Source organism: Zosterops lateralis (genome assembly GCF_965231275.1).
Source record: "Zosterops lateralis genome assembly, chromosome: 6".
In the NCBI taxonomy this organism is placed as follows: Eukaryota; Metazoa; Chordata; class Aves; order Passeriformes; family Zosteropidae; genus Zosterops; species Zosterops lateralis.
The window spans coordinates 20215062-20229331 of NC_139761.1; the positions used below are offsets into that span (position 1 = coordinate 20215062).

At 38.5% G+C, this 14270-nt stretch overlaps 1 protein-coding gene across 3 annotated transcripts in view; it reads left to right on the forward strand.

Moving 5' to 3' along the window:
- The first annotated feature begins 1679 nt into the window (after positions 1 to 1679).
- CEP128 (centrosomal protein 128) overlaps positions 1680 to 14270 on the forward strand; it is a 92062-nt gene continuing 79471 nt past the window's right edge. The window contains exons 1-8 of one of the 3 annotated variants that reach the window (XM_083863238.1): positions 1680 to 1712; positions 2926 to 2965; positions 4412 to 4569; positions 5921 to 6007; positions 7420 to 7546; positions 8466 to 8587; positions 11320 to 11411; positions 12142 to 12214. In XM_083863238.1, the coding sequence (XP_083719364.1) occupies positions 4426 to 4569; positions 5921 to 6007; positions 7420 to 7546; positions 8466 to 8587; positions 11320 to 11411; positions 12142 to 12214 (645 nt within the window). In that variant the 5' untranslated portion in view covers positions 1680 to 1712; positions 2926 to 2965; positions 4412 to 4425. Of the gene's footprint in view, positions 1768 to 2925; positions 2966 to 4411; positions 4570 to 5920; positions 6008 to 7419; positions 7547 to 8465; positions 8588 to 11319; positions 11412 to 12141; positions 12215 to 14270 lie in introns of all 3 variants that reach the window. The other 2 variants (XM_083863237.1, XM_083863239.1) reach the window with 2 other exon arrangements.

Sequence of the window (14270 nt, forward strand, 5' to 3'; positions counted from 1 at the left end):
AAAGAGATTATCTGTGCAATGCTGCAGTTGACAATGTAGCTGGGTGCAGACAGCCCTTTGAAGCACTGGAAGCGTCTGCTTCGTCTGCTACAATCTAGCAAGTGCTCTTTGCCAACCAGCTACTTTCTCAGTCGGTGCATGCACGGTTATCCTGCCTGGTCTTTACATACCAGCGGCTGTGCCTCCTAAGTTGGCTTCAGCACTGGAATCAGGTTCCACTGGAACATTGTGTTAGCAGCAAGTCAGATGTGCTTGCATGCAGCAAAGGTATAAACACACTTCTCATATGTTCCAGTCACATCCAGGACATGGTACATACCCCTTCATCCTATCTGTGATGGCTTGAGACACTACTAGGGCAGGAAAAGAAATCTGCTGAAAGATTAATTCTGTGGAGTCTGTGGAGTAATAAGTCCACTGCCAGGTGCAAAACTGAGAGAAAAACCCTCAGAGAATTCAGAGCCTGTCTCCCAGAGATCACCTTAAGCAGAAGACTGAGCAGAAGCCCTGATTCTCACCCTGCATTTAGACCTGCAAATACAACCTGACTCTGGCACAGTTTGCAAAGGAAAGGCCAGGACAATGCACAGGTATTGAAGCTAGGGAAGACTTATTTCTTTACTACTTGTTCACTAATGCTTCAGCTCACCCTGAAAGAAACGATATCCTTACATTCCTGTACTGTGTCTCACCTGCCTTCAGCTCAGATGAGGTTAGTGCCTCCTAAGCACGACCACAAAGGCACAGGAGCCAGAGCCATGGCCTGGACTGCTGGTGAATACTGCCAGTGCGGGAGACCTGACTTATACCTGAAGTGTGCTGTAACCATATGACATTCAATGCCTGCTGCATTGTCCTGCAGGACAGGAATGAAGGTAGGCACTGTGGATCGCCAGCCATGCCCTATTACTGTGCTCAAATGCCAATGGTCACTGCCTGGAGGGGACTCCAGAGGCAATGGACATAATATGTATTTTAAAACCCCAGCTCACTGCATTTATCTTTGGCTGGTGTGCTCACCTATAGGTGATCAAATATTCCGGTGTGTCTGTTGGCCTATTGTAAGCCCTGCCCAAGTTTCAGAGGCCCAGCAGACATTTCCTGTAATCAGTCAACACTCTTTATCCCTTTTCTCTCTTCAAGGCCAGTCAGATTTGGTCGTCTTTACTGCACACAAGGGTAACAACATTTGGGAGCAGGGAGATGCGTGGCTTAAGGAAACAAGAAAAAGCCAAGAAACAGGAAGGGAGATGCCTCCTGGTAAACAACAGCTGCTCTGTAGCTCACACGCCTTTTCCCAGCGTATCGTCTGCTAGGACTCGCCGGCTTTACCAGGGCAACAGCTTTTGTTTCTGCTCTTCGGAATCGTTTTGCTGACATGTTTGTAAACACCAATGTGTATTTTGTACAAATTTAGCGTTTCACAGAACAGCTTTCTCAAACACCAGGTCACTTGCGGCACCTCCCATCTCTGCCACCACCGCTCCCCGCAGGCCCAGCAGCCTCCCAGCAAGGCGGGGCCTGCCCGTCCCTCACCGCGCTGCCGCCGCAAAGCCTCTCGGGAGTTGAAGTCCCGCGCACGGCATTTTCCATGGCTGGCCCGTGGCTTGTGGACTCCCTGTCCCAGGGAGCGCTGCGGGGTGCCCGGTGCCCGGCCCGCGGCCCCGGCAGCTGGCGGCAGGGCGGCTAGTTCAAGTTGCCATAGCGGCGAGGTGAGGCGGCGGGAGGTGCCCGGGCCGGGGCGGCCTCGCCTCGGAGCGCTGTGCGGTGAGGGCCGCGGGCAGGGCGATGTGCGGGGGGCGGCCAGGGCGGTGTGCGGGGGCGGCTGTCCGGCGTGGGGCGCAGCGGGAGGGCGGGCGCGGCTGGAGCGGCGCGGGAGGCGCGGGGCGCGGCGGCCGCGGGGTCCCTGGGACGGTCCGGCGGCGTGCCCGGCGCCCTTCTGTGCTCCGCGGGCCTCTCTGGGCCAGAGAACAGGAGACTCAGAGCTGGAGCCGGGGTTAGTGGAGTTCCTGCGTGCCCTCCGGGAGGAGGGTTTCCAGAGGGCATTGCTTGCTTATGAACGGTGTAAAGGAGCTGTTTTGTGTGCCGTGCTGCTGAAGTGTGCTGGGAGCACGGTGTGACAAATTGGTAATAAAATGTGGTACTGATCCCTGAAGGCACAATGGTGAAAAATTGAAAAATCACCATATGCGATCACCTTCCTGTCTTTTTCCGGGCTTAAATACAAGCACTGAAAGAAAGGGCCTTGGGCCTTTCAGGTTCCTTTCTGGAATAACTGTATAAAAATTATATATATATTTTAAAAAAATAAATATATATATATTTTTTTTTTTTGGTCGTGCTTAGTCTTAGCTATAAGGCTTTAACCATTCCTTTAACACGAAGTTAGTTACCTAGTGATAGATTAGTTTGTATGGAGCTGAACAAATAAAACACTTGAGGAATAATCAAGTTGTGTACACTGACTTTATCTTTTGTTTACTTGAGCTGAAGAACTTGACGTTGTGATGGTCAGCTCTGCTTCTTACCTGGCAGATTTCTTAAAAAGAGTTCTCAGTGAAGTTGAAATGCTCTGCTTCCTGCAGGAAAGGAAAATACTGAGTATTGATGCTTCTCATCAGTTCAATAAAGCTTATGATCTGTTTGGATAGAACTAAAAAACAGTAAGAGCCAAACGAATCTTACTGTCAAGTAGGTCATATGGTCATGTGCTGAAATTAGTGTAGCTTTTTGGAAAAAGTGATAGCTCTCTGTTTGTTTCAGCTGATAGGCAAATGTGCATATGGGACATTTCTACAAATTTCTACTTCTTTGTGATTTTTATTTTTTTTAGTCTAAAATGAAACTTGCACAGTTCCTTTAAAAATGAGGATGTTGGTTTATGTGAAACAACTTCACCTTAAAAGTACTTGTGGTTCCTTTTAGGTTGCTCATGAGAACAAAGAGGAATGCTTAAGCATAAATAGTAAGTTTTCTTCAGATGAAATGTCCTCCTTACCCTGTGCTTTTTTTATGTTTACCTTGATTACTGACCTTTCTTCTGTGCTTTTCCTAGTATATAGCTAATGAGCCTATTTTTGGACAGCTGAAAATAAACCCATTAATTGTTCCTGCTCTAAACCTTTATTTCCCATTTTTTCTCCAGTCTTTGCTTTTCAGTAGTTGGGAATCTTATGGCTGGGTCTACTTGTTTGTTGGGTTTTGTTGAGTTTTTTTACCAGATTACAGTAAAACCAATATTATTCCATGTTATTATTTCTGCCAGTGTTTTATTTATTTTATTTTTCTTTGTCTTTGAAAATATCCCCTAATTCCTGTTTCCTAGTGTTTAGTGTTTATTCTTTTTCAGTCTCATTAAGACTTCATTGCAGCTGATGAGAGTGAGGAACTGGAATAGCAAACTCTGATACTGTTAGTAAAAATGTGCTTTAGTGAGGTAAGAAGAGGAAAGATGATGTAAATTCACCAGTTCAGAAAATATAAGGAATACTGATGTACTCGAGCACAGACTGAGCACGTTGATTTGGTCTTCTTTAATGTTTGAAAGGTTTTTGTCCAAGTTTGAGGGACACAAATTTGCAACCTTTTAAAAATTAAATATAAGGACCTGGAAAAACATCAAATTGCCTCCTTATAAAATCTAATATAAGATTTGAATCCATCCATGGTTTTTTTTTTTTTGGAATCTTTAGCTCTCATGACTAGAAGAATGACATCCTTACTGTGACTTTTTTTATTGTTGACTACAGGGGTTCAGGAGTTTGCTAGTCTATTTCTTCTTTCATCTAGTCATTCCATGACCTTAAAAGCAAACTGCTGCAGTGTGTAATAGTTTAAGAAAAAAATTCAATCTAACCTACTTTTGCAGGATTGTTATTTTAATCAGTTAGTATGTGACTTTACTATACTAGGCACAGCTGTCTTAGTTTTTAAAAATTTCACCCATCTGATGATTGTTGACTTATTTTCCCTCTATCTTGCCGTCCTTGAGATTAACAATCGCCATTCTGAAGACAGCTTAGTGAGTAGTGTGAGGTAAAGGAGAATTGTTCTGCAGACCAGGATGATTGATAAAACATTGATGCCTCCACTCTGTTGTTTTGGAAGGAGAATTTGCTTTGGGCCACAATTTTATCATGGGTACTGAACAGCAAGAGTGCATATTTTGATTTAATTTGCTCCTAAGAGGCTCTGCCTCCTGCATCTTGACCCTGCTTCATAGTGTGAACAAAGGTAATAATTGAGGAGCAGTTGGAAGATCTGCATCAAAAGAACATCCTGCTGACCCAAACCAGAATGGCTAATGTAAACGTAATCTGAGTTTATGTAGTTGCTTTGGGAATATTGTGTAAGACTGTTCAGTTACAAACAGGATTTAACAGATGTTACTTTTTCTGTCTGTCCTGCCCAGGCTTCAAGGTACTGATGGCAGATTCCTCCAGCGATTCAGACAACTTTCTTACCAGTCGAAGTGGAAGGCGGCCTTTGAGAGCATCCCACAACAGAGCTCAGAACTATGGTGCTGAGGAAGTTACAGAGAAGATCCATACTTTAGCAAGCACTTTGCAGGTTGTATACAAAACACAGTTTTAAACTATTTATAGAGCTTGCATTTCTGTAACACAGGGTCAAATTTTCATTTCTAAAATTGTGGAGTGTACTGTACAGAAAACATTGCTTTCTGTGCAAACCAAAAATGGTTTTGGGAAATTGATCATACTGCTTTCGAGCTGAAAGTGTGTGGCTCGTGACACGTTTATACAGCTGCTGTTTCAGGCAGTAATAGAGTGTTGTTAAAAACAACCATGTGTTGGATAATACTATTTTTAAAGTTAGCAAACTGAATAAGGCCAAATCAGCTTTGTTAGATTCTCACAAGAGACATTAAATTTTCTAGCAGAAGGTTTCAGCCTTGTCTTGGTTGTCTTTGTACTGTGTAAAATTTCCAAATTTCTGATAAATATGTAAGCAGTCAATTCCTTCAGGATAGAGCTTACATTTCAAATATTTTCTAGATGTGAAAAAGCACTGTGAGAGGCATTATTTCTAAACTTCTAAGAGATATGTACCTGAGCAAGAAAAAGTGGAGGGTGCAGAGGGAATATCTGATTTTGTTTTGTGAGTGAGAGCAGAGATTTAGCCATCCTGACAACATTAGTGTTTGACAATTTATTCCCATTCTTCTCTAACTGACAGTTCTGAATACCTAGAGTGGGTGGGTGTATGTTTTATTACTTATTGTTTGGCCAACAATATTTTTGTCCTTTTAATATATGAGAAGAGAAAAATCAATATAGAGTGGTAAATTTAAACTTAAAAACTTTGTCTGTGGAAAATAAACCAATTAAAAAAAAAAGATAAAAAGTTAATAAGAATACAGACTGACTATTTTTTAAAAGGGATTCTTTGGTATTCTCTAGCTACTCTTCTGAAATTCTGATTTTAAACTAATTGCTTTTTGTGGGCTGCTTTTCAGCAGATCTTCCATCTGATCCAGGTGTTTCTCTGGTCAGAGAATATTCATGCAGTGACCTTACCTAGTGTGTTCACCTTCAAAAGCTTGTTTTTTCTCCAGTAACTATTCTGTTCCACAAGCAGGTAATGTTAAGGTCTTCGGATTAAAAAGGTTTTTGTGGCTGAAACTTGAAAAAACTTTTTACTTGAAGCTGAGGCCTTAATATTGTTCTAAAATTATAGCATTTGGTTTTGTTTTTTTTTCTTTTTCTTCATTTTCTTCCTTTAGCCATGCTGTACCCCTTTAGGTTCTGGTTACTTGAATAGGACTTTGAATGCTAAGTGCTTTAGAAAGCACTTGTGTTTTCAATTTAATCTTAGAAATCAATAAAAAAATAGAAAATAGTAATGTTTGGTTAGAGGAGATTTCTGTTCTGACTTTTTTCCTAAAACTTTTCTTATTTAGGATACCAACAGAAATCTAAGACATGTTGACCATTTGCTAGGACAATACAGAGAATACAACAAGGAGCAAACCAAAGCAATAACAACTGTGAGCAACTTTCACTTTATCTTAACTTCTTAGGTCTTTTCCATTAGTTGAATTCATAACTTGGTATTAATGGACAGAGTATCTAAGGAGTTAAGTAGCTGTAAACAGAAACTTTTAATATTTATTTGAGCAAATTAAATCATAATACAGTAATATGTAATATAATAAATACAGTAATATGTAATATCATATACAGTTACATAATGAAATTCTGACAGGCTTTGTAGGCTCATTAGATTTCTGGTTTATAAGCACCCAGTAGATTGTGTTATAGTACTATGCCAAGTACAAGATGTGTAGCTGAGAGTATTAGGGAGCACGTTTCTTTTGCATGAAGAAGTGATAAGACAAAAGCTGAATTATAGCAGGGAATGGGATTGTGATTATACTGGTGTAGCTTTTTTTCCTTGTCATTCTGCAACAGTTTCTGGACGTGTTGTCCAGCTTGCTTTAAATTGCAGAAAGGATGAAAATTCCAAAAATGAAACTTCTACAAGTTTAAAAACAGGTGTCTTAAAGAAAGTGAAACAAATTAGCACTGGTAGGGCAAGAGAGGTTTACAATTTGGCAGCAGGTGCTGCCTTGAAACAGATACATGTGAAATGTAGGAACATTTTACATGTGAAGGTAGAGAGAGCAAAGAAGCAAATGTGTAGAAAAGAAGGCTGTTTTCTTCAGAGAGAGATCCAACCCAGTGTATAATTCTGCAGGAGTAAAGCATCAATTTGACCATTGTTTACAAGCTTCTCTTAGAAAAAAGAGAACCTTTAGAAACTGGTGTTCTGTGGATTGTTAAATAAATGTATGACAAAGCAAGTGGTTAAGAACCAAAGTTAAAAAATGCAATTGTAAAAAAAAAGATGTGATTTTGAAAAATTAAGAATTAATTTTTGAATATGGCTAATTCTGTACTCTTAAATTGGGAATGGCTTCCTTTTCCTCCAAGTGAAACTCCTAAAAACGGAGATTTCTATAAAGCTGCTTAGGGAAATTTCATAGCCATATGTATAATTGATTCCAAGTAGGGCTGGTGGAAAAATTCCAGTAAAAAAATCATTTCTTTGAAGTTATTTTCTGGATTTTGCAGGACTGTTAATGAGCATTGCTGGCAAATAGGTCTTATTTTGGTTGTAGGAGACAAACTTCTGTGTTTTCATGGTGATATACCATGTGGTGCACCAGTGTTTTAAGAAACTTGATATTTGAAGCTGCCAATGTTGGAAGCGTGTTTTGGTATAATTACAGGAATGTGATATATGAGATATTCAAGAAAAGCTGTTATTAATTCATAGCTGTACTTGGCTTAAAAATAGCTTTTATTCTCTTAATGACTTTTAAAGAAATAATATTTTCCATGCTTTTAAAAAAACAAGTGTGTATTCATATTTCAGTAAATTGTAACTTTTCTGCAGTTAAAAGAAACACTGGAGCAATCTATAGGTCAATTAAGGAGCCAGCGACTAACACGAAACTCTGGAATGAGAAGTGCATCTCTCTCAAGCTTATATCCCAGTGACCTGGATGGAGAAGGAACATCAGGTAAAATATTTAAAGGGCTTGAGTATGCTTGAATTATGTCATATAGGTGTCTTATGCAAAGAGGAAATTAAGAAAAATGTATAGAGATAGTCTTAAGAAAAGTCATCATTGATTACTTCAAAGAAACTGAGTTTAGAAATTTGGAGGACTTGCATTAAGTTATGCAATTGTTTATGTGGTAAATTTTTCCAGCTTTCTCTTTCTGTTAGTATTTTCTGCTGATATCCCAAGAGATCTAAATGAAACATTGATTCTTTCAGCTGAGAAAATTAATTTGCCACTGCATGAGTTGTATGTGCATATAAGTTAAAGCTAAATCCAAAAGATATTGCAGCTTCTGAATCTTGCTTCGCAGCAAAAAGAGAATTAAAATTTTAAATGCATGGGATTATGGATGTTTGGAAACGGTGGAAAAGAAAAACCAGAAATTATTTATCACTCAAAAGAGTAGGTTTTTTTCCTCATTTGTCTCAGAAAATTAATTTTATTTTGGGAAAAGGTATGCTTGGGAGGAGTATTATTTTGAGAGGTAGTATTTAATATATTTTAGTAGAAAGCTCTAAAATTTTCATTCTTATGTAAAAGCTGTGAAATATAATAGTTTGAAGCTCTGATATATTCACGTGGAGGAAAAAGTGGTTGGTTGGGCAAACAAAATTTGAGGAAAAACTACCTCTTGGAGAAACAATTCCTCTTTCTGGAATACTTGTATGTCATTGGTAAGAAATGTTTAAATTGAAGAAGAATGCTGAGAAGAGCTAAAAGAGTCATATGCATGTTATGTAATTCAGTAGTTGTTTTGTCTGTGATGTGACCTAGAAGGATATTGTCAAGATGAAATATGCATTTTTCATGAAGCAAAATGCAAAGTTTTCCATACAAAATCTTGTCTTCCTACTTATTTTTTTATCTCCTGCAGGCAACCGCCACTTCCTGCCCACTTCTCCTCTCAGGGATTATGGAGACTCACAGGGCAATAGACATCGGAGGTCTCGATCTGCAAATGTTCAATTTGTCCGTGAGGCTGATAATGTGGACCAGGTACAGAGCACTGATGGGAGTTGCTGTTCCAAACAGGCAATATGTGGTCACCAGACTCTTTGCTTTTACATTAAATGAGGTGATTATGAAGGTGCAGCTAAGGATGTTTCAACTATGATTTGTGCTTTCGATGATACCTGTTTTTTTCATTAGGCCTTTCTTCATTAGGCTTTTTTCATTACAAGAGGTGACTATAGAGGAAAAGATGCAGATGGTAGTGATATTGAAAGTAAAATATGAAAATAATTCCCCTACTTTTTAGGCCGTCTAATAACAACAACAACAACAAAAAAATCTCTGAATAGCCTGTTATTCTGGAGAAGACTGAGAGGGGATCTCAGTAATGTGTATTAATGTCTCTAACAGCGGTGTCAAGAGGATACTGTCAGACTGTTCAGTGGTGCCCAGTGACAGGGCAGGGATCAATGGCCATAAACTAAAACACAAGAAGTTCCAACTCGGTGTGAGGAAAAACTTTACAATGAGTGTGGCAGAGCACTGGCACAAGCTGCCCAGGGAGGTTATGGAGTCTCCTTGTCTGGAGACATCAGAACCCACCTGGACAAGTTCCTGTGTCACCTTTTCTAGGTGACCCTGCCTTGGCAGGGGGCTTGGATGGGATGATCTCCAGAGGTCCCTTCCAGCCAATTAACATTTACCTTCGTGCTGAAGTTCAGTTAGGCTGTGAAGGGGATTATTCTGCTTTAGTTAATGGCATGGTGTCTTAGTGCTTTTGCTTTTACTGCAGTGTAGCTTGGATTGATTTTGAAACAGGTAGTTCCTCATCTTAGTTCTTGGTCTGACCTGTGAGTGGGATAATTTGAGCCTGTATTTCAGGCAGATGATGGGAGGAGGAGAGGATGTATGTGCCAGAGATAATTTTCATACCCCTTAACTTGTATCTGCTTGCAGTCTTCAGAAAAAAGAAATTAATTACCTTAATGGATAAGATTATAGTGCTTCTGTTATCCTAGAGGTAGAGATGACATTTCACTACTTGCTTTTGCTTTTTCAGACAGGGTTGCTAGACTTGCTTGAGTGAATCTATGTAGCCTAATACTAAAGAAGCTGATTATAAGGTATTCATATAGACTTTTTAAAATCAGTCTCAGCTTCCATATAATTTTAAACAATTACAACAAGTTTTCTCAGTTGACTTTTTGGGAAATATAGAAATTCTAGACTTTTATTTAACCCTGTTTCATTGTCTTTTCAATCTAGTTCTCCCCTCATTTCTTCCTCCCCCAAGGAAAGTGTGGAAATTAATCCTTGGAAGGAAATAATGTTACATGGAAATCTTTGATCCCAACCATCCAAAATCCTTAGGACTATTTTAGATTATTTCTAGATATTCTATAAATATCTTAGCAATTTTATTCAAGGGAGTTCCTGCAATGCATATAAAGTTCTTTATATTAAGTGGGTAAATAGCTTTTTTTTCCAGTTTTGATGATAACTGCTGGTTTATTCCTTATTCTTGCTTTTCAGTGAGGGAATATGGCTTTTTTCTTTTCATTAACTATTTTGTGAGAAGAGTATAGTGCTTTGAGGAATGGTGAAGCCATTGATCATGATTATAGGTAGAAGTTAGACCAGAGATAAAGCAGTACTGCTTAACTAAAGTTGTGGGTTTTTCTTTTTATTGTAACCACTGTCTCTTTATTCCCATCTTGACTTTTTCTAGATGAAGTAGTTTTTCAGCCAAATGGTCTTTTAACACATTTAAATACCTCTCCTTCCTTTGCACATACATTTTGAAAATATGATGTGTTATTTCAAAGTCTCTCAGGTCAGGTTGAAATTTCTGGTTAATCACACAGGGGAGGTAGTAGTGCCTGTGTCTGAATGTTGAGGGGAGTCAGCTTGGTTGTGGAAGATCCAGGTTTAAATCTAGGGCACAGAACAAAGGAATATTATAAGTTAGGGGTTTTTCATAACGATAATCCTGGCCATGGAATTGTTGACAGCAATAGGTTGCATTAGGATGGATTAACTGTCACTTTCTATATCATGAAGAGTGAATGACCTATTCATTTTTTCATTTGCTCCCTAAAACTTTGATGATAAATCAGGAGCCTGCTGAATGGGGAACATGGGAGGTTTTACAGAGGAAAGTAGACGTGTGGTTTTGTTTATTGGTTTTGGATCTGGAAAAAGAGTGTGTAAAGTCCTGGGCAAGGTAAAATACCTATTCTTGGTAGTTCCTGAATACATTATACTGTTCTGCTTGTTTTGTTTCAAGTTCCTATGTAATCTATTTATAGTAATATATATAGCTGGGCAGAACTTTGTTTTACCAATACTAGTATCTATTAACATGAGATATGTCTCTCCTGAACATTACTTGTTCATATGTTTCAATTTGCTTTGCATTAGGTTAAGGAGGTGGTATAGTGTCTAAGCTCTAGTGTTTATAGTGTCACCATAGTGTCTAACCACAGAAAAAGAACATAGTTAGGGGACTTGGTTTAGCAAATAAAGTACTGAAAGTTAAACTAGCATGAGCAAGTATTGTGAAGGGTGGATTGAAATGGAAGTGCACAAGCCTTATCCAGTCATCCAGGCTCAACTACAGTTCATGGAGGGGTTTTTTTTGTTTGTTTGTTTGTTTGTTTGTTATTTTTATCTGCTTTATTTTTAAAAGTGTGTATATGTGTAGATATGTATTTTTTGAATATCACAGAAAAAAGGGTTCCTAAGCCTTGGCTTAATTTGTGTACTTTTATTTACAGCTGCATTCTTTCCACCAGTCTCTTCGAGATCTCAGCAGTGAACAGGTTCGCCTGGGAGATGACATCAGTCGTGAGCTTTCAAGAAGAAATCGGTATAAACAGAATATAACTTCATGTGAAGAACAGTGTGGAAAAAAATTCTTAAACTCTTTAATTTCAAAAATAATTTTAGGGAGAATGAGGGATTGTGCAACATGTAGATGAAAGCAGGATTATGAACTGCCTGTTTTCTGTCATCCTCTGCAGTATTTGTCATTGTAAATAACACCTACCCATTCCAGTTTTTATAATATACGGGGCTTTCCTCAACTTTTTAAAATATGTGCACAAAATGACAAGGACTAGGGAATTTATTTTATTACAGCTTTGCTTCTAGTTTGTTCTTGTTACTGAGAAGGAGTCCCTTCAGGGCAAGTTCTCCTGCAGGCCATAATGTATATGCTTTCTCAACCTGTGGTGCTTTGTTCAATGGCAATAATACAAATTAGACTGTTAATTCCTAGTAGGAAACTACTGTTCAAAAGGACTCTGTAGATGTGTCCATAATTTTGTACTTGTTGACCTGATAGTTAGCTGATACTTAGATGCTCTGTTTCTTCACTTGAGGAATGGGAATGCTTTTTATCATGAATTTTCCACTTGAGGCTTGTTTCTAATTATGCTATAAATTACTATTAATAGGCTATAATGTATTATGAATAGGCTGTAGAACAAATTGAAGTAGCAAAATATTCTGGGTGGTTGTTGCTGCTTAAAATTATCGTGGGTGTTACTTAGCTTTTGTACTGTAGAATATTTTCTTACTTATATTTTTATATAAAGGACTGATGCTGAATTAAGAAAGACTCTAGAAGAATTGTCTGAAAAGCTCAACGAGTCCCAAAGACAAGAAACAGTGAGTGTGACTAACATTAAAAGAATTATTTATATCTATTATTCTAAGCAAGATGTGGGCTTCTAGTTTAACTGTGTGTTGGTAATTGGTATCACATATTGATATGTATATCTGAACATATTCTTATTTGGGCTACTATAGGTTGTTGAAATGTTACCCTTCGATAATGACATCAGCAAGACAAGTTTTATTCTTCAGGTGCTTGTTTAAAGTACAAATGTTTTACAGGTGTGTATATTGTGAATTTTTCAGAAATTCACAGCTATTTCAAAATTCACAGCCTTGGAGGAAGCTGCTTCTTAACTCTGAACATTGGTTTGAGTGCTATTATAATTGCTAAAGGTACCTTTGGAAAGATACAAGCTTTCTCATGATATGATGATAAATACTATTGTTTCTTCTTCCTCTCTCCATCCCTCTCTCCCTCTCTCCCTGTCCTTGTCAATCCATGTCATCTGTATTGCAAAATAGGAGTCTCTTTGGGCTGCACTCTTCTCTGAAGGCTTCATGACAAAATGTAACAAAGGAGGCAGGACAGCCATGAAAGTCTTTTCTTTTTTGTCTCCTGTATGTGCTGAGAGCAGACTGACTGCAGTCTGTGTTACTTAAATCTGAAAGAGATCTGCTAGAGATTGAAGTCAAACAGCCTATTGCTGTAGGAACAAGAGAAGTTGAGAATCACCCCAGTGTTTAGTAGGTGAGAATCCTGTAGGTAGTTCTTGACACATAAGGCTGGAGTGTATGCTTTATGTAAGGACTTACTGTGATATTAGTAGCAAAGGTGACTTTTCAGAGCAAGTATTATATGTGCATATTTTCCCATAGGTGATTCATCTTGCTCTGAAATCGCATGAATTGGTGCTGAATGGTCTGTCAAGGGCTGTAGTGATGTGTTTGTCACTGAGAACATTATTGTTGGCATGGACCACTTGTTGGTACCAGCAGACATAATAAATGTACTTGTGTAAATTCCTGATTGTAGATTAAGTTGGACAGTGATTCAAGAGACACTATGTGTACCACTTATGTTCTTGATATGATAGAGTTCATCAGGGAAAGAAGACTTGCCTTGTCAAACTTTGTAGAAAAATATGTTGGAGTTGTCTTTGTTAGAATGTTAATTTTGATTTCTCCTAGTAGCCTGGTAGGATAAAGTAAGTTTATCTGATAAAGAATTCTTGATAGTTGCAAAATTCTGTGTTTTTCTTGTTGCAGACTTCATTATACTTATTTCTTTTTCTCTTTCATGAACCAGGAAATTAGCAAACTCAGTTTTAACCAAGGTGGTTCTCAAGAAAAGAACTGCTACAGCGGGCTACATTACAGCTGTTCAGTGCCTTTGCATGGGAGAAACAAACCATTCTGAGTCCTCTGGAACAGAGGGATCCACTGGCTGTTCATTAATGAAAGAAATAACTAGCTCTTTGACCTCCTACATAGGGTTTCAAGATGTGAAATTGGAGGTTACAAATTTTGACCTGAGAGAAGCAAAAAATGAGAGAGGTGAAGTATAACAAGGAAGTCTTCTGTAGTTTGTTAATGGTAAGGGGCAATATCAGAAGAGTAAATGTCTTAGCTGGGAGGGAACATTATCATGCAATAAAGCTATGAAAACTGAAATATTTACTGATATTCTTTTAGTGAAGACACAAATGCTGCAGTAAGCTGCAGTGAGATGCTTTTTATACGTAGGACTAGTAAGAATTCACCTGGAATATTCTACTCATCGCTGATTATTGACTTTATGAAGAACATCAGCCAGATGGAAAGAAGACTGGAAAGAGAAGAGGGAAAAATAAAAAAGGCCACTAATTCAAAGACTTTCTTGAAAAGATAAAAGAATTGCTGGGGTTCAGTTTGCAGAAGAAACAGGTCATTAGGAAAGATCTAGCCATGTACGATGACAGGCCAAAAAGTGGAAGTTTAGTGTACAATATTAGAATGGAAAGTCATCTAATGATAATTCTGTACAATAGAAGTTTCATCACCTGTGAGTTAGGAGCTTCTTGGTCTGAAAGTGATCTGTCTGCTTTCTGTACTGAGTAATAATCCCTCT